We start from the raw sequence: 26,409 nt of genomic DNA, 5'->3' as shown, positions 1-26,409 counted from the left end.
CACATAGACTGTTCCAGTGGAATTCTTCTCACACAGCAGGATGAAGATCATCTTCTCAGTGGCCAATCCCAGCAAGCTAGGCACAGACTTCCCTCCCTCCTGATTAACTCTTAGAGCTTATTCAGAGGAAAGACAAAGGCCCTGCATGTGGATAGGAGTTGTTTTGTGCTTGGCCTTTAGGGGTATGTTATTTTTCTTAGAGAGATTATCTCAACTTTACATAGTCAAAAACTAAAAACAAATCCTAAAACAAATTTTTGAGGCAGCTTAAACTACAAAAGGCTGAGATATATTTTTAATTCATTCATAATTAGTTTACAGATTGGGCCACACCGAGGCTCCCCAAATCAGCCAGCCACTTGGGAATAAAGAGTACTGCAATTATCAGAAGGAAACCAAATGTTATCTTTGGTTCTAAATAAAATTTTCTCTTTTAAAAAGATATCTCTTAGCAAAAGATGTTCTTTTTGTTTGTTTGTTTAAATAGGATTACATCGCAAATAAGACTAGGGGCTAGAAAGCAAAGAACTTACCAGTTTTATTACTTGCCAAATATAAATTAGTTATTGTGCTTCATTCCTGCCTGAACATCTCTTTCTCTGTTGCATATCGGGCCAATGGGCTATGGCAGGTTCATTCCTGCCTGGAGTCCTTCGTAATCAGGATGCTGTCACAAACATTTCCTGCCCACTCTTTCCTACATCTACTGGAAGTTCTTGTGTTCAGGCAACAAGATTTTAGCTAGAATTGCCCCCAGTAACTAGCTCCAAATTGCTTCTATTTAATATCACTGTCAAATCTCTGTAGGCTTGTGAGGACTTCCTCCAGGTACAATGAAAATACAAATTTCACTTTGTAATAACTACAGGATACAGAAATTGTATTAGCTCCATTAGATGGAGTGATAGAACTATTCAGAAGGTTAGCTGGATATAGCAAATGTCACCATTAGACTAAGATAAAAAATCACTTTGTTAACGTAGAGTGTTTCCTCATTGGCTATACCCTATATTAAGGTGCCATTTGTAAACAGTTTATTATTATTTATTGATATGTGAGACACTTTATAGCAGGCTAGATAGAAACTTAAATTCATGTATTAAAGATGCACATACATGGTTTAATACGATTTATGTCTTATAATATGCTTTAAAACAGCTTCCCATAGTCTCATCTGTTAAGCATTTATTACTAATGCATTTTATAACATAGTTTATAATACATTATTTGAGCAAGTAGGTGCACTTAGTGATTATTTCATAAATAAGAATGAAGCACTTATAAATGGCACCTTAATTTAAAGTGTTACCTTCACATTACTAGATACTGTTCACCATTAATCTCATTTTGGGATTATTCTTCAAATGCACCACTTAATAAAATAGACACTAAGTTCTATTTTCCCTTCATCTGATTAAAAGTTTATTGAGTCATTTTCTCCATCTGCTTTCAGATGTTGGTAACTTGGATGCTTTAAATGCAATTTCTGATGAAACCAAACATTTATTTCAACACTAGTTCTGAAATATGTTAAGGATAAAAAATCAAAACCACTTACCATGTTGGACAAAGCCTGTTGCTTTGATTCTTTGTGAAACTCAATTTTTTGACTAGAAAGTACAATCCAGGAAGTAGACCAATTTTTCCTTAGAAAAAGAAAATGGAAAAAACAATGTCATCAGTATAAGGAGATATTTATAAATACAATCTAACAGCATTTAGAATGAATGTGGGTGGAATTCTCTGAATAATAATCTGTTACAGAACTTAAATAATAATTCAGGTTTTCTTTAATTTTGAAATTTGTGCTATTTTGCTAAAACTATCTCAATGTGTATATCTTACTTAAGTATTTTCAACTATTAAGCAATATTTTGTTTATCCATGCACCTCTCTCTACAAAATGTCTCTAGTAAGATAAAAGTAGCCAAGTAAACTAGAAACAATAACCTCTTCCTTCATTGTTTCTTCTACTCTCGGTATAGTATATTTTATAGACTGGGAAACTAGCCATCTTACATTATGGTTTATTTAAAATCTATTTTTATAATATTGAGTCTCACTAAAAATCAAAGAAATGTAAAAAACACTGACAAGTTTTTCCTTCTTCCATCATCAAATTGCCAAAGACAAAAAAATGGTTAATACATTGGATAAATGAGGATGTTAGGGAATTGTGGAGGCTTAGCTGTTTCATCTTTCTTGTAATACAATTTGACAATGTGGGTTTACTATTAAAAATTTGTGTATTTTTTATTGTATATGTCCATTCTTAATGGTTTAAGTTCACTTTTAGACATAATCTCACAACTTGCTAAGAATCAAGTTATTAAATCTTTATCTGACTACAAAAAGATATTGTTGAAGGAAATGACACATAATGGATTATACAATGATTGGATAAAATATCCCATGCTATAGATGAATAGAGATGGAAAATTTTAATGCAAGCCCTTATTACTTTTCCCACTTAACCTAGGTAGAACTATCTTTCCCCATTTAAACACTTACTGGTTTATTAATTCCAAATATTACCATCCCTAAATTTGCCTTCCATGAATTCTTCATAAATCACTTATAATAAAAGTCTTTATCTAAAAATTTATTTTTATCTATCTCATTATAAAAACTCCCAAATAATAATCTTTTTAACCTTACAGAGGTATTTTCAGAACTTAGAACAGTGTCTTGGAAAATTGAGGTACTAAGATTTATATATAAATATATTTACATGCACAATTTATATGCATATGTATTTATGTGTATATGTATATAGAATTAATAATTGTACTTTGGCACAGAAAAATGCCCCCATATATAACAAGAGTTAAATCGTAGCTTGATTTTCCTTTGTATTTCTTCATACTTACCATCATCTGTGCATTGAGCCTGCATTGCTTCTGTATTTTGAATACGTCATTGTTGATGTAAAAAAAATGTACTATTTTTCAGGCGGTAAGAGCCTTAAGGAGACTATACATAAGATTTTACCCATTCAATCATATTGTTTCACTTTTCTTTGGTTTAACATTAAAAAAATGAATTCAGCTTACCAAATATGGTGGAAATGAGGTTTACAGTAAAACCTCATTCAGGTCAATAGATAAACCACATAAAAATGTTAAAAATGACTCTAAGATTTTTGTGTAATTTAGTTCTACTTGCCTCTTCAAATCTATGGTCTTGATTGAAAGAACAGTTTTGATTTGTAAGGTTAATATTTACAAAAAGAATTAAGATGTTCTTTCATGCCTGGTGTTTTCTTAATGATAAGCTAGTGTGTTAAGGGGGAAAAAAACCCAGGATAAATAGACACACAAAATGTGGATTTTTTTTCACAAATACTATGTTTTTGGACCCATGTCTTCAACTGCAGAGTCAATTTTTCAAGCAAATCATGAAAAGTGTTTAATAGAAGATGTTTTCCCTGTATCTTAGTACTTATTTCTCTTTGCAAATCCTAGCATCAATATGAATAGAAACAGTAATAGACTTCTCTGTATGCAGGTCAGCTAATATTAAAAATCCATACACAGGGAAGGGAGAAACACTAGAAGTCCTGTTAGGCATTTTTTCGTCACCATCCTTCTTTTGATCATATGTGGTCAGTGAGTATGATATATCTTCACACATGACAAATCCATATTTAACCTGGCTGCTGTATTTCCGACTATATTTTCCATCTTCTGGCAGAGAGATACTATACCTTATTTGCTTCCTATCTATAGAAATTCCTGGATAAATGATTCTGATTTGAATCTGTTTCAGATGTTGATCGTTTATAGAACTTGCTGGCAAAATTTTCCCTTCCTTAAACTTGGAACTGGAACTGGTTAGAACTGAAGTTGCATGAAATTCAATTATCTCATTGTTCTGTCTGAGGGCTTTGAACTGCCATGAGCTGTTCTCCCTGTTAGGTAAACCAGATAAAGAAACTGAAGAGAGTAAAAACTGCAGGTCTTAGAAGCTTAGTAACAGGAATTTTGAAATCTTATAGACAATGCTATTTTATCTTGACCTTATAAATGTCAAGCACTCTTTATTGTGTTACAATGAAAGTGAAGTTATTCCAAAAGTTGAATTCTATTGCTTGAAAAGAATTTCTTTTCAAATGAAAAAAAAAATGCTACTGACAAACTTTTGGGGAGAGCAGGGTTTACCAGGGCTGAGGCTTGAACTCAGAACTTGAGCCACTGTCCCTGGGCTTTTATTCCCCCTCAAGGCTAGTACTCTACCACTTGAGCCACAGTTCCACTTCTAGCTTTTTGGTAGTTAATTGGTGATAAAAGTCCAGTGTACTTTCCCTTTCCAGCAAAGCTTCAAACTGAGAACCTTAACTTCTGTGTAGCTAAGGATATAGGTGCCACCAGCATCTGGCAGCTATTGACAAACTGTTAAATGTTTCTTTTTAAAATTTTCAGCCTTTCTTGTGACGTCTTTTAAAATAATGAGTATAAATTGCTTTGCGTAAATGGTATGTTTGTCTATTTAAGGTTTAGTTTCATATACCAAAAAAAAAAAAAAAGGAAATGAAGGTACTAATGTTTCCATTTACTAGTATGGAAAAAGAGGCTAAGAAAATTCAGGTAACTTACATTTACACTGAAATCCAATTTTTCTGACATTAAAGCCTGTAATCTATTTATTAGTTCATACTGCATTTTAAAGTATTAAATAGTACTAACTTGGTTAAGGATATCAACAGTGTCAGATTTCAGCATAGATTTAGTTAAAATCCTGGTATTATAAAAACTCCTGAGTATCCTGCGACAAATCCAGCCATCTGCTGTCTCTTAGTGACAACTCTATCTGATTCTTTGTAAAAGAAATGACAAAAACAGTATTCTCAAGCACAATACCTGAGCTTTCTCCAGAGTGCTTCCTGACTTCAACATATGTCAATAATCTGAGCTATCATGTTGCATTGGTTCCCACACTGCACAAGGTATACCACCTGGTATTTAATATGCAACACATTTTAATTGCTAAGTCAACCACAAGTATCTGCTGAAAAATTACCATGAGCTAAACACAATTCCTAGGGCTTATTATATAAAGGAAAGTAAGAGAGTCCTTAATGATTTTCTCTCTAGCTAGAGGAAAAGAGACTCTTTAAGTAGAAACAAATATTCTGAATAACACTTGCAGGTGGGTGATATGCCCATACACTTCTGAGGAGAAAATTGTAGCTTCATACCTTTCCAAGAGTATGGCCATTTTTGTTGCAGAACAAGTTTCCTGACCTCAAATCCCAAGCTCAACTGAAGATATGTGTTGTTTCTAGAACAGTCCTCCTTCAGTCATAGTGACTGTGTTTTTGCAGAATTTTGCGACAGGAGTTAAGAGGTGGAGACAAGGAATTGTTGTGAAAGAAGTACTAATACTTTTTCTCCTTCATATAAAGCTACCTGTTATGCTAATTGTAAAGCTAACTTCTTTCAACCACAGATAAGATCATCCATAAATGGGAGCCAATTTCACCACATTTCCTGCAACAGTCACAGGATAATTATTTCCCATAAAGTACAGTAAAAGTAATATGTTAAATATACTTAAGGGTTTTCAAAAGACACATATCTCAGGAAATATTCAGCTTCAATAACTCAGAGACCTAGGTCCCCACCTAGGTTACAAATGCCAATGGAAAGCAAGAGGCTAGTGATTGATGGGACAAATATCAAAAAAAAACCAGATCCTGGGATCAAAAAATATTCAGCTGTTTATCTTATCTTAGATAAACAGAACAGGTCACATATGGGGAAATAAATATACTAACTACAACTAATGTTTAACATGTGCAATTGCTGGGACATTTTTAAACTATTGGAATACTTCACAAAATTTTCCTAAAACAAATCCCAAGTTGTGAAATTAAAACAAAACAAAAAAACAAAACAAAACAAAAAAACCCAAGAACAAAAACAACCAACACGGAGCTCAGCACAGGCATCAGCTTGATATTCTACAAGACGGACACCGGATGGCAGCACATAATAACAACAATTTTGATTGTGACTGCTGATCTGGAGAAACTGATGGAAACTGGCCTGTAAATATTCACTGCCATTATAAACATCTGTGAGCTTTAGCTCTAGCTTTAACATATTTGTTTGTGCTCCACAGCAAAGCTTTATATCTTGTACTCAGCTTCTGTGCCTTCTGTAGGTAATAACACATTGAAAACTCAAAATGTCAGAGAAAAATATATACTAGAAAACTTCATAAATTTTACTCTCTCTCTCTCTCTCTCTTTTGCTGCTCCTGTTACCTGATTTAGAAAGTTTGTTCTCATTCTGTACCATTACAGAAGTGAAAGGGATACATTGTAATGCATTTGAGGGGTTTAACACAAAGTCCCCCAGATACTTCAGTGTTCCCACCTGTTCTCAGATTGATAAGTCAGAAAACTTAGTGTTTTATTTTTCCTCCTATTTTACATTTCTTAAAACTAAGCAATGCCAAAAGGCAGATCAAAGAAGTACTCAAGCTTATAAACCAAATTCTGGCCATGTGGCAAGAAAACAAAGACCAATTCAGCCTGCCTGCCTAAATAGATTGTCATCCTGACTAGAAAACATTAAAGAAAAATGGACACATGTGAGGAAAGCATCACAGTGTCAAATTCTTAAGGAAGTCCATTCTGAAAAATAATTATACACGCACACACACACACACACACACACACACTCATACCCCTCCCCCACAACTAAAGGTCTAAGAACTTTAGGCCCCAGATGAATGCAGGTATTAGTAAACATGACCACTTCAACACGTTCATTGGCATTTCTTTTCACACCTATCTTCTGATCATGTTTCTACTCCTAGTACTTGCATTCCCTTCTGAAGATGAGAGGAGAATGAGCATGTATGTGTGACTAGATATAGAGAGTCACAAAAAAACCTGATGAAACGGCATAGTCAAGTATGAGGTATTGAAATATTATAATCACATAAGCGCAATTTGTAAATTTAAGCTTTATAAGATCTTTTCACTGTGGTTTCATGGCATTTCAGAGAGGCCAGAGTTACTTACAGTTTGGGGAAAGGAATTCCCCAAATCAAAAGATTTCTAAGGTTCATCAGAAGAAGCTGTGGCATGATTTCAATGCTCATAATTAAAAATTAAAGTTGAATGCTGAATGCATTCTGCTTTCAAGCCTGTCAGTGTGTCACAGGGGAAATGTGTATAACCTCCTTTTGAAATAAGGCTTAATTTAAGACTTTTCGTGAATGTCAGATGTAAGTAACAACTTTTCCTGCCACCTTGCCTTGTTCATATTGAAATAAACCCATTTATTCATTTAGAGAAGAGGAAATAGATGAAAGAAATAGACAAAAATATAAGAAAACACAATGAAATAATACAAGATATGGATGACTTATAATAGAAAACATTATAAAACATAGCTAGAATTACAGGCGTGAGCCACCAGTGCCTCGCTAAGGTCGTTTTTTGGTAGGAGGAGTTAGAGATAACTTATCTTGACTAGATAAGTAAAATTTGGTAAACATACGCTATGGCAAAATCGGCAGTAATTGTAAAAAAATAAACTTTTAAGAAGGAATAATTAGAATGTATTGCTACAGGGGACTGATCTTCTAGTTGGGCATTGCTGAAATGAAATTAAATCCGCTAGGGAGTAGGTTCTAAATGATGATAGCATAGAGCCTCAAACCAAAAATTATAATCAACTCAATTCAGTACACCTGAGATTGTTAAAGAGAACTAAAATTTATGTACCTTTAAATGGAAAAGACTGAAATAATGCATAATGTATCCAAATGAAATTAATATTGAAACAGATTATACTATTTATATAAACAAATTTTTATGGAGAAATTGCATACAAATTGATTAAATTTGTTGGGCAAATAAGATAAATATATGGTGGTATATATGCACTGAAATCATCCAAAATTTTATTAATTTGACTACATGAAGGATTCTGTTCTATGACTGCTTCCTCTTGACACTACCTTCTTAGCAACAATGTAGTAAGGTTGGCTTATGCTGGGTTATAGGTGGGGATAATTTACACAATCATCATAGTAGGATGCCATCTTATTTTCTTGGACATCCACTCCTTGGTTACATGATGTTAGAAGATAAGACTGACAAGTGATGTCACTAGCTTTTTCCTACGAAGTTCTAATAAAGGTCTAAAAAGACAGAAGTAAAAGGAATAGTTGGTGAGGAAAGAAAAGGTTTTGACTGACTCATATTGGGAGAAGTGTTACTGCACCCTTACATATCTTTTTGAGTTGATAGCCTTGTGCCTGAAGTAGTTAGAGTCAAAGACTCTTTCCTGTTGCTCTTTCAGAGTCTATTCCCCAAGTCAGCTTTCTACTTCAGTGGAGTTGATCCTAGTTTTAAAGTGGCCTATTATTATTATTATTATTATTATCATTAATCTTTAGATCCGTACAAAGTTGTTGCAATATAACAGAGCAGTTTATGAATATGAGGCAACTTGCTCAATGTCACTCCTTTCAACATTCTCCCCTACCATTTCTGACCTACCTCTTCTCTTACTTTACTTAGTTTCAATTCTTCATGGAATTCTCCTGCCCTTCTCTGCTTCATTAATCTATCCCTCTGTCCTGGTACCACCCAGCCCTCTTGCATGTATGTGGAGCACATGGGCAGCAAAGATGGCGCTGGGAGGGGGTTGAGTGGGCAGAGCCTAATTTACTGGAGAGCACATGGCCAGCCAAGATGGCTCTGGGAGGGGTTGAGTGGGCAGACCCCAATTGATCTTTTGATCAGTGTCTAACCAGCCCGTGAGGGCTCAGGTGAATGATAGGGTGTGACCTTGACAGTGATTGGTTCCTCTTCCTCCCTTACCATACCACCCACCCTTGTTGTCTTTAAAAGGGGCTGCTCTCTGTTAATAAAAGAGTTTTTCTACCTGCTGGATTTGGCTCCCCGCTGTGTCTGATTGTCTCCTGGGAGGCTAGGGAACGGGCGAGCGCCGCACTTACCTTTCCTCGGACCCCGTCCGTCTTTCGTGGGACGGACGAAGACCCAACATCTGGCGCCCAACGTGGGGCTCGGAAGGAAAAGATACCGGCCGAGGCTAAGCGGTCTCTCGGGGTAAGTGAAACCCTAAATATGGGTAATGCTATATCACAGAAGGAGGAGGAAGAGGCAACAGGCCTAGAAGGAGTACAGGAGGAGTTGGGAAGTGAGAAGGAGAAGGAAAGTGTCAAATCCAATCGAGAACGCACTGAGACGTGCACAGTAGAAGTCAAAACGAGGGTAAAGATTACCCCCTCTGACCCAGCTGATATTACTCCCTCTGACCCAGCTGATACTGACGGTCCTAGGCCCCCTCCCTATTCCCCCGATTGGAGGGGAGGTACGGCGCCCTATGAGACCTGCGAGAGGGACTTGCAAGACCCAGACCCCTACCAACCTTCATTGGAGGGGCCGAGGGCTGGGGAAGTAACCTCCTCGGAGACCTCCTCTGGAAAGGAAGGGCCACGCAAGGGCCCAGACTCTCGGCCACAGGATTCGCTTCCCCAAGCGTACCCGGTCAATCTGGCACCAGGAGCTAACAGGCCCTTGAAATGGTATCCATGGGAAGCTAAGGATCTTAAAGAGCTCCGCAAGGCAGTGGCGGAGGATGGCCCAAACTCTCCCTGGGCCCAGACCTTATTACAAGACATTGCCTATCACCCGTGTGTCCCTAAGGACTGGATGGATGTGGCCAAAGCCGTTCTTACTAGTTCTCAGTTTATTAAATGGTGTGCTTTCTTTAAGGAGGAATGCAGAGTGCGAGCAGAGAGTAACCGGCAGGCTCAACCTGCAATACCTATTACTTATGCCATGCTAGCAGGGACGGGGGAAGGGTACTCCACAGGCGTCCAACAGGCCGCAATACCTGGCCCGTACCGTGACCAGGTGAGGCAGGCAGGACTTGCCGCGTGGTACAAACTAGATGATGGGCCCACTGAGTCCCCCATAGCAGGAGTGAGACAAAAACCGGGTGAGTCTCTACCTGATTTCATAGACCGAGTCCAACAAAGTGTTCACCGCAAGCTGCCAGCAGGGAACCTCCGAGATCAGTTTGTAAAGCTGTTGGTCTGGGAAGGGATGAATGCAGACCACCGCACGGCCTGCGCGGGATTAAAAGAGAGTTCCCTGAGCAGATGGGTGGTGGCCTCACAGGATGTGGGAACGCAACAGCACCGGTCCCAATCACTAGCGTTAGCTTTACAGGCTCAGACGCTGGCAGCCCAGGGCCAAGGAACCCCAGGGGGGAGAGGGACTTGTTTTAAATGCGGGCAGGAGGGGCACTTTAGGAGGGACTGTACACAGCAATCCCCCGCCAACCGGCCCGGGGGGGCCAGACTGCCACCTACGCCCTGCCCCAGGTACAGGAAGGGATACCATTAAAAAAAGGATTGTCGATCCAAGTTTGATTTAGATGGAAAGCCTTTAAACTAGGGGAGGGGCATCCTCCAGCCCCGTTAACTCAAGAAGGAACCCCCTCTGCTGTGAGGCCCAGGCAGCCTCATAACAGGGCAGCCCAGGTCCATTGGACCATACCCCTGGTGGACGGACTCCGCCCTAAAATGAGTATTCTCATAGGCGAAAAGAGGTTTCACTGTTTAATTAACACCGGGGCAGACCAAACCATACTCAGGGAGGAGGAAGTGCCCTTGGACTGAAAGCTTGCACCTGGGCCCCCGATATTGGGGGTAGGGGGCAACTCCCATACCAAAGAAACGGTTGCCCTTATGACATGGACTAGCCCAGATGGAAAACAGGGAAGGATACGCCCTTTAGTGGCAAAGAACCTCACTGCCAATTTACTAGGGCAAGATATGCTAAGACAAATGGATGCCGTGGTCACTACAGACCATCGAGCATCATATGATGATATCCTGGATGGGGAAGAAGCACAAAGGCTTAAACAGGATCTAGAGGGAGTTAAGGAAGGGGATTTTTTTAACTTTCATAATTACAGAGAAGAACATAGGGGATCCGCTCGGGTGCACCCCCAATCCTAAAGGCCACTGCCCCCCAAGTACCTCCCATTAGGTGGAAGCCAGGAAGCCCAATCTGGGTGGAGCAGTGGCCATTGACTAAACCTAAACTTGAAGCCCTCCACCTTCTGGTGGAGGAACAGATAAGCCTCGGGCATATCCGCCCTTCTATAAGTCCTTGGAACACACCCGTATTTGTTATTCAAAAAGCCTCTGGGGCTTGGCGGATGCTCCAAGATCTACGGAAGGTAAATAAAAGGATGGAGCTAGTAGGAACGCCCCTAAGAGGCATGCCCTGGACTCCTGCTATACCTTCAGAATATACTTTGGTTGTGATTGACATTAAAGATTGTTTTTTTTCTATCCCTCTGCATCCAGATGACTGCGAGAAGTTTGCTTTCTCTATACCTTCTCTTAATTTCTCCCAGCCTGACCGGAGGTTTGAATGGACGGTACTGCCACAGGGTATGGCCAATAGCCCTGCCTTCTGCCAACAATACTTGGCCACACTTTTAGGGCCTGTGCTGGGTTCAGATACCTCCCTTGCCTATGCCTACATGGATGATATAATTCTGGGACACCGAGACCCAAGCTGCCTGGAGGGCCTTCTGGCCCAGGTCCTCGACATACTAAAAAAGGGGGGTTTTACCATAGCCCTTAATAAAATTCAAAAGGTAGCTCCTTTTAAGGTGCTCGGGACCCACCTTACCTTGACTCAGGCCAGCCCCCTTAAGCCTTTGCTGGATATTCCAGCCTCTCTAACCTTAACCCAACTTCAGAGTCTTTTAGGGGAAATCAATTGGCTGTTGCCATGGGTTTCTGTCCCTAAAGATAGTCTTGTGCCCTTATTTGCCCTGCTAAAAGACAGGATGCCACAAGAAGTTATTACAATTACAGACAGCCATAGGGCAATATTTTTGCAGTTCCAAAAAGCCCTGGATGAAGTTTCCCTAAAGAGGTATTCTATTAGTGAGCCCATTTCCCTTTGGTTGTTTGCAGGGGTCACATTAATATCTGCAGTTTTAACTCAAAATGGGGAGCCATTAGAGTGGGTTCACACTCCCCTGGGGGGCACACCTCGGGTGTACTCTCAAGCAGACCAACTTGCAGATGCTATTGTGAAGGGAAGGACTCAAGCCCAAAGGCATTATGGCCTCGACCCTCACTCCATTGTTTTTCCTTTTCGGATGACAGACGTTGAGTGGCTCACTCGAGCCAATGCTCGTCTTGCTCTCTCCTTGGAGGGGTTTCTAGGCCAAACTGACTGCCATTATGGGCCATCCAAATGGACTGTCATGTTGTGGCGACTTCCCCTCAAAATACCATCCCTATTTTCTCCTACGCCTATTCCTGGCGCCCTCCATGTTTTTACTGACGGAGGTAAAGCGGGCTCTGCATATGCAGCCTTTGAGGAACAACAAAAGACCCCGAGCCAACAAAGATTTCAACCTTGTCAAGGGTCAGCACAATATAAGGAAATGCTGGCCGTAATTATGGCTCTTCAGGACATTCAAAAACCCTTTAATTTGTATGCTGATAGCCTATATATGATTAACTTGCTCCCTCATATTCCCCAGGCACATATTAAGCTGGATAAAAACCCTATTTCCCCCCTTATGGTTACCCTTAAGGGCCTATTAGAAGGGCGGGGAGCCCCTATTCATATTCAGCATTTGAGAGGACATTCAAATCTTCCTGGGTTTTTCTCCCTAGGCAATAAGTGGGCGGACCAGTTAGCTACTGGCCCACAAGCATTAACATTACAAGAGGCTACCTGTTTGCATGATTTAACCCATATTAATTGGAGAGGTCTTCAGCATAGATTTCCTCAGATTCCTGTAAAGGACCTCAAAAGGATAGTACATACCTGTAAAACATGCCAGCCTTTCTTAAAAGTACCCCCGTTACAACCCCCGGGGGTAAATCCCAGAGGCCTTAAACCCAACGTCCTCTGGCAAACGGATGTTACCCATTTCCCGGCCTTTGGTAAGTTTAAATATATCTTTGTCTCTATAGATACCTACTCAGGAGCATGCTGGGCCACAGCACATACTGGAGAAAGAACTAAACATTCACAAGCACATTTTCTTCAATGCTTTGCTACCTTGGGTCTACCAGCACAAGTTAAAACCGATAATGGACCCTGTTTTGTTAGCAAAGCAATGTTAGAGTTTTTTGACAAATGGCATATTAATCATACTACAGGAATTCCCTATAATCCCCAAGGCCAAGCAATTATAGAAAGAAATCATCAATGTCTTAAAGAGCAATTATTAAAACAAAAAATGGGAATTAGCCCCCATGTACAGTTACAGATAGCTTTGTTTACCATTAACATCTTAAATTTTTCAAAAGGGGCAACTGAATCCAGATTTCAGAAGCACTGGGGACAACTAAACCCTAAGCCCCAAGTGAAAGTCAGGTGGAAGGACCCCCTGACACAACAATGGAGAGGACCTGACCCCCTAGTTACTATGGGCAGGGGATTTGGATGCGTTTTCCCCATAGGGGAGTCTGCTCCCATTTGGATCCCTGCCAGGAACCTTAAGTTTTTACCCATTTCCTCTATACAGGAGGATGCCCAAGAATAAGCTAACCAAAGACAAAAGCCAAAAAGACAATTATTAACCATCCCCAAGGGCAACCAGCCCTTGAGAAGCTCTTGTGTTCTCTAACAATTGCAGATGGTGACACTCCAGCTGTTGGCTGTCCTGACTCCGAATCCTGTGAACGGCCCTACGGAACCTGCATCAACCTCAACGGGTGACCTGGGCAGTGATCAATGCTGGCAATGCAGAAATCGTCAGGAGCACCACAAGAGAAGCTGTCCCTTCGAGCTGGTGGCCTGACCTTCATTTTGATCACCACCCTATGGACTGTTTAATATTTTTGTAGGAGTTAATTATTTTAATGTTACCTGCTTTAATTGTTCTTTTATTGTTAAACAACCACCTTTTGTTATGCTTTCAGCTTAAATTTTGTCCAACCCCACAGGCAAATAGCTGGATTAGAACAATCCCCACCTCTGGACTCTGAAGTGGCAAAGACTGCTATCCCATCCTTCACTAAGGTTAAAGGACTAGTAACATTTCCTGGCCTGGTAGTGCTTTTACTGATGGTTTTTTCTATGCCTTCCTTGCAATATGAGCTTAGCCAGCCAGTTATCAAGCTCCAAATAAATAAATTTCCCCCCCAGAGAGGAATCGCAGCCAGAGACGGGTAAGAGGGGGTGTCAGTCTGACCAACCTAAGACAGGGCCTTCAGCTTCGCTCTGAAGAAGTTCCCGATGACGGGTAAGGCAGACAAGGCGATCCACCCAACCTAAGACAGGCGGGTTCGCTTCTTTAAGCAAAGACGGGGGGAGATGATGTTGGGAGCAATTGGGAGCTGACAGTAAAGCTCAAAGGTCATCTTGACTCCTGTGCTAGCTTAAAGGCACATACAAGGAACTGGCGTACTTAAAAGACACCAGGTGCCCAGGAATTAGTTGAACTGCTTCGGACATTTCTAACTGTGGTGAGATTGATGTTTATTACTGTGCTAGGTGGGTCTGCCATTAAAACAAAAATAAAAGGGGGAATCTGTGGAGCACATGGGCAGCAAAGATGGCGCTGGGAGGGGGTTGAGTGGGCAGAGCCTAATTTACTGGAGAGCACATGGCCAGCCAAGATGGCTCTGGGAGGGGTTGAGTGGGCAGACCCCAATTGATCTTCTGATCAGTGCCTAACCAGCCCGTGAGGGCTCAGGTGAATGATAGGGTGTGACCTTGACAGTGATTGGTTCCTCTTCCTCCCTTACCATACCACCCACCCTTGTTGTCTTTAAAAGGGGCTGCTCTCTGTTAATAAAAGAGTTTTTCTACCTGCTGGATTTGGCTCCCCGCTGTGTCTGATTGTCTCCTGGGCTGAGGGAGGCTAGGGAACGGGCGAGCGCCGCACTTACCTTTCCTCGGACCCCGTCCGTCTTTCGTGGGACGGACGAAGACCCAACACATGTACCCATTTCTTGGTGTTTATTTTGTTGGGCTTTGCCTTTGCCTTTCTAAGGAATTACACTCTTTTGAGGTCACCCTTGAATCTACCACATCTCAGTGAATACATTTGTAAGTACTTTCATAACACTCAAAGTATTTTCTTATTGGTTTATGGGCTAAAATAGCCTTGAATTTGATCTTGATTCCTTTAAAGAAGGGTGGCTACCAAGCTACTTCTAAGAAGTAGTCTAAGACGATTCCAAGGCCTCTTTGCTGAATAGGACATGATATTGGTTAAAAAAAGTAGAGTTTACTTAAAATAAAAATAACTACCATAAGTAGTGAAATTATGGATGATCTTCCCCCATCAATTTTATTTTTAAGTAAATATAAACATAGCCATTTATAGCATCAAATGAAAGCATATTTTATTCTCTAGTTTTGGCCATAGTGTCATTCTATAAATGAACAGTACTATACAACGAACAGGTGTGCTATTGTGTAGATAATTAGTACGTTTATCCTACTTGGTTTAATTGTTAGTAATACACTCATGAGTACATGGCTTGTGTTTCAATTTGAACATTTTTAATACCTTTCTAGCTTGAAGATTCCCTATACAAACCTAAACATAAATACACAATAGTATTATGACAAGAAATAAACAATTCTATAATTGAGATTATTATTTCTAAATGTACTATAAACACAATATAACCATAATTTTTCCTGATTCTCCAACTAATCTTTGACCTTCTTCTTGACTACTTTAGTTGTTGCCTGTGGCAGTTCTTGTTTCCCTCATGTATTTCTTTCATCTACTCTGAGGTCATGGTTTTATTTTACCTTTTTATTTTTCTCAAGTGCCTTTTTTAAATTTGAGCTATGAAGAGTTCAAATTCTTGATTTTTCAAGAAAATTCATAATAATGTATATTGCATCAGGTTTTTATATATTGTAAATGAGTCCTTAACCCCTGACATATTTATAATACTAGGAATCAACATCCTTTCAATTATCTATATTTTTATTCTGTGCAACAATAGGAATATAGTACATTTTTGAAAAAAATTATAGTTAGAATAAAGAGAATCATATTGGTAGCAGAAGGGATTATTATATTCTAGTTTGTTTCATAGGCCTTGCTTCCCAGAAAATAACAGTATAGAAGCTGAAGAAATTAGTAACTAGTATAATTATATAACATCCGGGTGAGGAACTTTTATTACCTTAGTTTCTTCCCTCCATCTGCAATCTTAGCTTTTTGAAGATAACCTTCTTTTTCAACCATCTGCAAGAAGAATGCATATATTAAAACTGTGAGAAACTCCTATTAATTTTTACTTTGAACCAACCTATGCTTTCCAAGAGTCATTGCAATGATGGAAGTTTCCAGTCACAGAATGTTATTAATAATGCACACATAGCTTATGGAAAGTGCCTGCAAGATCACAGTCATTACAAGCTATTAAATATCCAGAAGAGAGATTATGAACAGGCATGTGAAGGATTTGTTAGATGGTGATACACCTTTATTCACAATTTTGTTCTGTGCAATGAGATCATTTGCTTAAAAATTGATTAAAACGCTAAAACAAAGACAATGTTAATTCATTCTTTAATTTTATTGATCATCCTTGGATGAGTTCTTTCTTTACAATCTCCTTCATGTACCTTTTGAGGCCTAGAAGAGGAAGAACTCAGTGAAACCAGGGACCTGAGGCTTCTGGATCACTGAAAAGCATTTAAAACTGAAAATTTTTGCTGAGTGCCCATGGCTCACACTTGTAATCTAAACTACTTGAGACCTAAAGATTGTGGTTCAAAGCAATCTAAGCAATCTAAGCCTGGGCAGGAAAGTCTGTGATATTCTTAACTGCAATTACCCATTAGAAAATCAGAAGAGACACTATGACTCAAAGTGGTAGAATGATAGCATTGAAAGAAAAAGGCTCCAGTGACAGCACCCAGGCCCTGAGTTCAAGCTCCATGATTTAAAAAAAAAATACATAAAATAAAATAAATCATGCACTTTTATCAGGTAGCTGCTCCCTTATTGTCTTCTTTCATAATGTGTAATATTTTTCTTATTCCTATTTGTATGTATTAGTTTTCATAGCTAACGCAACAGAAAGCTCCTTAACGAAGATTCAACAATGTACTATAACTCCACAGAGGTATCTGTGAACTTCCAAACAAAATAAAACCAATTTAAATTGTCATGTGGGGACACCCAGCCTAGTCTATGAAAGGTGTTTTAAATTTTTAGTGCTCTATTTCTTCTCTTCTTTATCAGCCTCAACTTTTCCTACCTAAGCCTATTTAAGTGTTCTGTCATTTCACTGAGAGTGAATAGTTCACTTTGGCTCATTCATATTATATCCTATAATTTAAAAATAAAATCATTTAAGAGCCAAAGGGCATATTCCTTGAGGGCCTGGCATATGCAGGTACTCCTGACTATAATAATCCACTTCTAGCATATCTTCATTTCACACACTCTTAAACATATGGAATTAAAATCCAATTAATATGTTTTATTTTTATCAGAAAATCTATTCATAGTTTATTTGCAATCACTTTTAAGCACCTCTGTCCTGTGTCTCCATTTTCACTGAAGCATTTTCACTCTGGTAACACCTATCAGATCAGATTGCTTAGTTGCTTGTGACTACACCTGTAGGTAAGGTTGGTGTGATGACTCACACCTGAATTTTTAGCCATTTGGTAGGTGGAGATGTGGAGAATCAAGGTTCAAGGCCAGATGAGCCACAGTGTTACACACCCATCTTCCTTACTGTATGAAAAGCATAAATAGGAAGATTGTAGTTCAAGGCAGCAAGTCATAGTATTCTTGTAATCCTAGCTACTCAGGAGGCTGAGATCTGAGGATCACAGTTTGAAGGCAACCCAGGCAGGAAAGTCCATGAGAATCTTATTTCCAATAAAATATTCAGAGAAAGCCAAAGTAGTGCTGTGGCTCAAGCAGTAGAGCACTAGTCTTAAGCACAAACTGTCTCAGAAACAGTGCCCAGGCCCTGAGTTTAAGCCCCAGGACTGGCAAAAGAAAACAGAAAAATTTAAAAAAAAAGAAAAACCTATTTGAAATATAAATAAAAGGCTGAAATTATGGCTTATGTAGTAGAGGATCTTTCCATTAAGCTTAAGACCCTAATTCAAACCTTAATATTGCAATAAATGAGGAAAACCAAAATAATACTTTTTAAAAGACTCATTTTATGTTAATTTTTATATTAGTAGTTTTCAAGATATATTTAATAAATCTACTTTACTGGAAAGAATGATAAAAATCTATTGAGAATCATTTTTGATGTTCATTGCAAAATATTTTCACATGTATACTTGTCCAGAAAATGTCTTTTACATTAATGTCTTTTCGAAATGACTACAACAGCCCAAAATGAAGCTTTTTCATATAAGTTTTAGAATTGTGGTTGTCAATGGTGTAACTTTTTTTATTTGGACACACATACTCATCTTCTTTGCCAGCTTCTTAGTTGATGTATGTTGGTCATATATGCTTGTGCCAGGGACTATTGTCTACCCTCTGAAAACCATATAATTAAGTTCAGTGTTTAAATCTGGGCATCACTGGTTTCTATAAATATTTCGAAAAAAATATGTTTTCAGTAGCTATTAGCACCACAGAGGAGGTCCTTCTAGAAATGTTTATTGAGAAATTTTGTTAAGTAACTATAGCCTGAATTTATTGTTTTATTTAAACTTTCTTCTTATGAAAACAAAATGCTTACTTCTTATGAAAACAAAATGCTTACCAAAAACCGTAGATTTAACTTCCAGAAAGCTATAAAACCGCTCATCTTATTTGAAAAATTGCAATGTGCATGCACCAGTAAGTTTATTGACAGTTTTTCAAAAATAATGCATACTTTCGTATAACTGTGTGTGTCTAATGTATGTCTTTATTTTTCAGCTGTCCTCATACTCATGCTCTTCTTGTCTCAACTTCCTGAGTTGAGGGTTACAAGTGTGCATTATACCCGACTTTGATTTATATTTCTATGTCTTATAACTATGTCTTACCACAGTGCATATTCTCATTTCTGGGATCAGATATTCATCTTTTCATCAATGTCTGTTTTATATTTGATGTACACTCATTCATACTTTCAACAAGTTTGCAATTTGTAATAGCCCTTTCTCTCCAAACGAACAATCAATATGATAATATTAATTTTATTCATAATTAAACCCCTGTATTTTTTTTCTTATGGGGGAGTGATATTATATATTTCCAGCCATCTCAGCAATTTGGGCACTTTTTTAATCTTGAAAACTAATTAAGTTTCTTAAACTGAAATCATTGTCTTGTTCTGGCTCCAGTCTGGTAAGAAAAACTTCCTTGAGGTAAGTTTGGGTAGTTAGTAATTTACTGTCATCCTACTTTGACATATTTCTCCAAAATCCAGCACCAGGAAGTACATGTTCCAAGATGCTCACAGAACTGAAAGAAGATCAGGGTATACAGAAGATTATTATGTATCTTACATATGAACACATATATAGTACTTTATTAATTTTCAAATTATATTTGTTAATTTTATGTCTGAAAATACATTGACCAGTTGAAATGGCAGTTAAGTCTGTTGGTCATCAAGAGTTCAAATGGACTTGTCTTTGGTAATTTTCAAATTTAGTTTAGATTTATATTCAGTTTTAGATTTATATTTAGGATTCTACCTGTCAAATTCTATGCCACATTAAAGTTCTTAATTCTGAATTAAAATCATATTCCCTAAATGATATATTTTTAAGAAATGCCAAACAATCTTTCGACCCTAAATGTGCATTACATTATGGGGCAAATTGTTGAATGTGGCTGTACGCCCTATTTAACATTACATGGCAAAAAAAAAAAGATCAGCAATTTGTCCAGATTGGATGCTAGACATTCTTCCATCACTGAGAATATGTTCAGCAGGGAACTGGGAAGGTGGCTCAGTGGTAGAGTGCTTGCCTTGCATCCATGAAGCCCTGGTTCAATTCCTCAGCACCACATAAGCAAAAAAGCTGGAAGTGGCACTGTGGCTCAAGTGGTAGAGTGCTAGCCTTGAGCTGAAGAGCTGAGGGACAAAGCCCAGGCCTAGAGTTCAGGCCCCAAGACTGACAAAAATATAAAAAACAAACAAAAAAAAAACCCAAAAGAATATGCTTAAAAGTTATATCTGAGATTCAGATGAGAAAAAACAATGACATAGAAATCATCTGTTTATCAATTTACATTAGATGTGACAGACTAGGCAGAGGAGAAAAAATCATCCTTTGATTAATGGTCACAATTGCAGCAGAAGACTAGACTATCTATAGTAGATACTACTATTGTAGACACTACAATATTTTAATTTTATGTGAAGGCTTCTTGTTCTCAGATACAATTATAAGCAATAAGCTCCTATCCATTTTTGTCTATCAGAGAGTACTATTAAAATGTTTGTTTATAAATGGAAAGGAACAAGCTGAAACTTATGGTAGATTTTGATGAGAAGGTCCTGGCTTTTTAACATCAGAACCACATATGCTTTTTGCCTTGTAATTTTCATATTTTTCTGACCTATATAAGCTCTTGTTCTCTTCTATTTTTGTTCTGATTCTGTGCTTTTCAAAGACAATCAGCTTCACCTGGAATCAGCGTCTTAAATCATTTAATGTAAAAAATGGGTGATTTATATATACTATTCCCATTGTGTTATATACTTCATTGTGATAGTTAATCCTCATTGTCAACTTAGTTAGAATGAGAAACACCAAAAAGGTTACCAAAACACACTTCTATGAGTCCTAGATGCCATTTTCAGAGAGGATTAGATTATGAGAGCTCTAATCTATGTTTTGATCTGTCAGCAGATACATTCAAGATTTGAATAGACTACTGGATGGGAATAGAATTATGGATTCTGGGCATAATTAGAGGCAGTTGTAAGTCAATGAGGATGTGCAATTAGGAGCTATATTTTGCCATGGCCCCATTTTGTCAATACTCTACTTCCTGTCCACCTTAAGGTGGACACTCTGCTGAATATTCCCACTACCATGTTGATGATTTTACCAAGGGTATGGGGCCAAATGACCATAGATTGAACTCAGAAATTGTGAGTCAAAATAAATTCTCTGTTTTGTTCACAGCAACAAGCAAGATGATGCACATGCATGTATCCTCCCCACATATGCACCCCCACACCCTTTTTATTTTTCCTTTGGGTCTCATTGATTAAGTTTTCTTCTTGATATACATTTATTTCTAAACTGGATCTGCCTTTCACCCTATATTTTATCTAGTGTTTGAGTGTAGGGGTTTGTAGTGAAATGATCATTAAAAAAATGAATCAAGAGCTGGGCGCTGGTGGCTCACATCTGTAATCCTCACTACTCAGGAGGCTGAGATCTGAGGATCATGGTTCAAAGCCAGCCCGGGCAGGAAAGTCCGTGAGACTCTTATTTCCAATTAACCTCCAGAAAACTGGAAGTGGCACTGTGGTTCAAATGGTAGAGAGCTAGCCTTGAGCTGAATTGTTGAGGGATGGTACTCAGGCCCAGAGTTCAAACCCCATGACTGACAAAAAAAAAAAAAAGAAAAAGAAAAGAAAAAAGAATCAAGAACAAGAACAAAAATCACATTAAAATTCAAACTGACTTGTACTTTGTATAAAGTATTAATCACTTAAAAGTTAAATGCTTAATTTAATATATAGCTTAAGAAATAATTATTTTGCCTTTAGATGCTTTTTGTATTAAGTAAATACCAACTTTACAGTATAGTCACACTTTACAAAAGTAATAAAATGAACCCCAAGATAGGGACACGAGAGGTTTTATCTTTCTTGCTGTTGTTTTTAGGGTACTTATAATGTACTATGTGATTTTTTTTTGTTTCTTTTTTATGTTCTTCCCCCATGGATCACTTTTGACAATAGGCATTGTATTTGTTTTGTGGTAATTACAGATTTTACTTCTGACCTTTCCTGCTTCCTTTAAGTGTATGTAGTGATATTAACTTTTGTCATTAAATCTAGTTATTTTTCATTATTATGATAGTATAAAAATGATGACATTTATCCCCTTGTTTCATTGAAAGCTGTCAAGGCTCAGAGAAGCAAAGGGAAAGAGCCTGAGATATTATTATGGTAAAAAGAGTTTCCCATAAGTCTCCTGAAAAAGTGGCAAGTCCTTCATTTAGAGATTTCAGCCAACACATTTCATGGGCCATAACCAGCCAACAACGGACATTATGGATTGACAAAATGATAGGTCTATGTTGAAAATGTGGGTGAGGACAGGAAGGAAAATCTGAGAAACTGTAAAGGAAGGGGTAACTTTGTCCAAAAAGGAATGTTCTCGCTACCTGACTTATGAAACTGTAACTCTTTTGTATATCACTTTTATAACAATAAAAAAATTAAAAAGGAAAAAATTAATAAAAGAGAAATTGGGGAAAAGTAAAAAGTGACATTGTACAAAAGAGAAATGAATGTCAATTTTGAAACCCCTCTGTACAGCACCTTAATAATAACAATAAAATTATAATTAAAACGAAGTAAATAAAATTCTAAAGTTGGACATAATGGCTATGTGAAAAGAAGAGTAAAAATAAATCAAAGGAAAGTAATTATATTCCCTACATAATTAAGTCTAGAGAAGGACAATCAACAATTGTGAAGAATTTTTCAAACCTATTTTTGACTTCAGATGTCAGAAGCAGACATCAATTGTTTACTCACTGCCAGTTGAGTATACTCTGCTGTGTATTTGTGAAGCAATGCTCTCAGGGACATTCTTTTATCTTACTTGTCTCAGTCAAGGTGAGAGACCATGTATGGCTTTGGGTTTCTTCTGAAAGCCTTTAACTGTTTGCCAAAAACTGGGTTTAGACAGCGTACACTATGTTTTGCCAAGCTCTTTTCTCTGTCACATTAAACTCCTGTGTATTTCTTTATCTTCTTTATCTTCATGTCTCTTATTTTTTACTCCTAATCCATCAAAATGTCATTTTGCAAATGCTTCCATTTGATGTTTGAGAAACTCTACAATCTTTTTCCTTGAGCCTTTCATCCCTCAACCATGGTGCTTTATTTGTTTACCATGAAGAAATCCAGGTTCTAGTTGTCAGATGTGCAGAAGAGGATACTTTTACTTATCTGAAGAGCATTTTTAGTCTTCTGGAAGTATTCTTTGTGTTTCATCTCTCCTCTTCCCTCTAACTTTTCTTTCTCCTTTCTTTGTGGCTTTGATTTAAATATGTTATTTCTTTTTTGCCCGTCATTGGACTTCAGTGAGAATAGAGTTCTCAGTTACTGTCTGAACAAATTATTAGTGTAATTTGGTTGCATCATAATTATTTCAGTCTGAGCACCATAGAAGAAAGGATTGTGTAATGTTATGCCTTTGTTGTCATTGTGTGTGTGTGTGTGTGTATGTGTATGTGTGTTTGTGTATACTTTTGCTCTACTTTAGACTTAACTGAATTGTAAATATAGTTCTGTGTGGGAGAAATATTTTAACTCATGTCTGTTTTATGGATAGTGAAATTCTTTTCATCTCTTCAAGGTCTTTCAGCCTCTGAGCAATGTCTCCTTCTTCATCATTCCACCTGGCTCATTCCTTGGTTGGCTGTCTTTTAGACAGTATGGCATTCTTGCAATTTTTCAGTGCTTGCAGTACTCAGTGCTTTGCTTGAGAACTTCTACTCATTCCTCCAATATCAACTCAAATTCCCTTTATGAAAAGTGATTACTTAGTGCCAGCTAGGTCCTTCCTTGTTAATAGTCTCTGACTTCCTTACCATCATCATACCTGTCACACATGCATGTGTGGAACAATGCCTTTCTTATTTGCTTAATACTTCTGGTCATCCATGGACTGGAAGCGCCTCAAGGGAATGATAGAATTAATAGCCTTTAATCCCATACACTAGTCCTGAAAAAAATATGGTCTAAAAATACTTACTTGCTTAACACACTTGAGAAAATGAAGGGAATATAAAACTTCTGGAAGGTTTCTAACAGAATGTGTCCATTATATAACTTATCAACAGCTTGACATGTAGAGAGTATACTATTTCAGCAACTCTCCTTTTATCTTAACAAAATAGAATTAGAAAAGTCTGAGGAGCTTCTGGATTTTATTTTAAAGAAACCCTGGGCTCATGATACTGTATTTAAAGAACCCCATAGATTCCTCTCCCATGTTATGTGATCCAAAACTTTGGCAAAGTAGCAGGGTATAAAATTAACCAACAAAAATCAATATCTTTATTGTATGCCAACAATGAGAAGAGTGAGGCTGAAATCAGGAAAACAACTCCTTTTGTAGTAGCCCCCAAAATACCTAGGAATTAATTTAACCAAAGAGGTCAAGGACATCAATTAGCTGAAAAAGGAAATTAAAGCAGATTTAAGGAAGGGGAAAAACCACTCATGCTCCTCCTGTATTGGGAGGATTAAGAGTGTGAAAATTGCAATAATGCCCAAAGCTATCTAAAAGTCCAATGCCATACCCAACAAAATTCTAACCACATTCTCCAATGACGTAAAAGAAGAGATCTAAAAGTCTATATGGAATAATAGAAGACTTTGAATAGAAAAACCAATCCTTACCAGGAAGAACAGTGCTAGAGGAATATCAACACCAACTTCAAACTCTATTTCAAAGCCACAATAATAAAAACAGCTTGGTACTGGCACAAGAACAGGCCTGGGGACCAATGGAATAGAATCAAAGACACAGAAATGACCTCACAGACCTATAGCCACCTAATCTTGATAAGGGAATCAAAAACACAGGATTGAACAAATGCAACCTTTTCTACAAATGGTACTGGCAGAATTGGCTATACATGTGTAGAAAACTGAAATTAGATCTATATATATCCCTCTGTACCAGAATCAATTCAAAATGGATCAAAGACCTCAATGTAAGATAAGATACCCTGAAAATATTACAGGAAGGGCTAATGGAAACTCTAGGGCTCCTTGACACAAGTCTAAACTTCCTAAGTAAAGATCCAGAAACGCAACAAATCAAAGACTGAATAAACAGGATTTCATCAAACTAGAGAGTTTCTGCATGACAAAGGACATAGCTAGCAAGATAAATAGAAAACTTACATAATAGGAGAAGTTTTTTGCTAGTTATACATCAGACAAGGGCCTTATATCTAAAATACACTTGAAGCTCAAAAAATTAACTCCCCAAAACAAATCCCCAAAGAAACAACCACCCCATTAATAAGTGGGCTAAAGACTTAAATTTCTCTGAAGAAGAAATAAGAATGGCCAATAGACACATGAAGAAATGTTCAACATATCTGGCCATAAAAGAAATGCAAATCAAAATCACCTCATCTCAGACTGGCTATAATTAAAACAAATAATAACTGATACTGGAGGGGATGCAGCCAAAAGGGAGCGCTATTACATTGTTGGTGGGGGTGTAAACTGATCCAGACACTCTGGAAAGTAGTATGGAGGTTCCTCAAATGATTAAACACAGAGCTCTATGACCCAGCAGTCCCACCCCTGGGCATTTACTCAAATGATCACAAACCAGGCCACACTAAAGCTACCAGCACAACTATGTTCAATGCAGCATTATCTAAAATAACCAAGAAATGAACTCAACCCAGATGTCCTGCAGTAGATGAATGGATCAAGAAAATGTGGTATATAACAAAAAATAAAATACCTAGGAGTTAACTTAAATAAAGAAGTGAAGGATATCTACAATGAAAACTTTAAAAACTTGAAAAAAGGAAATTAAATCGGAACTAAGGAAGTAGAAAAACCTCCCATGCTCCTGGATTGGGAGAAATAACATCATGTAAATGGCAATACTGCCAAAGGCTAGCTACAAATTCAATGTGATACCTATCAATTTTCCAACCTTGTTCTTCAATTAAATAGAAGAAGCAACCCAAAAATTCATATGGACCAACAAAAGACCCTGAATAGCAAAACACAGTCCTTAGCAGAAAGAACAGTGCTGGAGGAATATCAGTAACAAATATCAAACTCTACCACAAAGCCATAGTAATCAAGAACAGACCTGAGGACCAATGGAAGAAGACCCAGAAATGAACCAACAGACCTATAGCCACCTAATCTTTGACAGGGAAGTTAAAAATATAGAATGGAAGAAAATCAGCCTCTTGAATAAATGGTGCTGGCAAAATTGGTTAAACACCTGTAGAAAACTAAACCTAGATCCTTATATATCATGCTGCACCATAATCAACTCGAAATGGATCAAAGACCTTGAAGTCAAAGCAGACACCATGAAAACATTACAGGAAGGAATAGGAGAAACACTAGGGCTCCTTGGCACACTCTGAAATTTTCTTAATAAAGACCCAGAAACACAACAAATCAAAGAAAGTTTGGACAAATGGGATTGCATGAGACTGCAGAGCT

General features: G+C 37.9%; 1 protein-coding gene across 3 annotated transcripts in view; it reads right to left on the bottom strand.

Annotated features, from left to right (window-relative positions):
* The window catches only part of Arhgap15 (Rho GTPase activating protein 15), a 655,060-nt gene that overhangs the window by 545,729 nt on the left and 82,922 nt on the right, over nt 1–26,409 (bottom strand). For all 3 annotated transcript variants that reach the window (XM_042683470.1, XM_042683473.1, XM_042683471.1), the window contains exons 4-5: nt 16,195–16,256; nt 1,559–1,646 (exon numbers count right to left, since the gene is read on the bottom strand). In XM_042683470.1, coding sequence (XP_042539404.1) covers nt 1,559–1,646; nt 16,195–16,256 — 150 coding nt within the window. The remainder of the gene's footprint in view (nt 1–1,558; nt 1,647–16,194; nt 16,257–26,409) is intronic.

This window comes from Dipodomys spectabilis, unplaced genomic scaffold (genome assembly GCF_019054845.1).
Source record: "Dipodomys spectabilis isolate Male_0828 unplaced genomic scaffold, ASM1905484v1 ptg000081l, whole genome shotgun sequence".
Taxonomy (NCBI): domain Eukaryota; kingdom Metazoa; phylum Chordata; class Mammalia; order Rodentia; family Heteromyidae; genus Dipodomys; species Dipodomys spectabilis.
The sequence above is the reverse complement of the archived record's forward strand: the minus strand, read 5'-3'. Positions and strand labels throughout refer to the sequence as shown.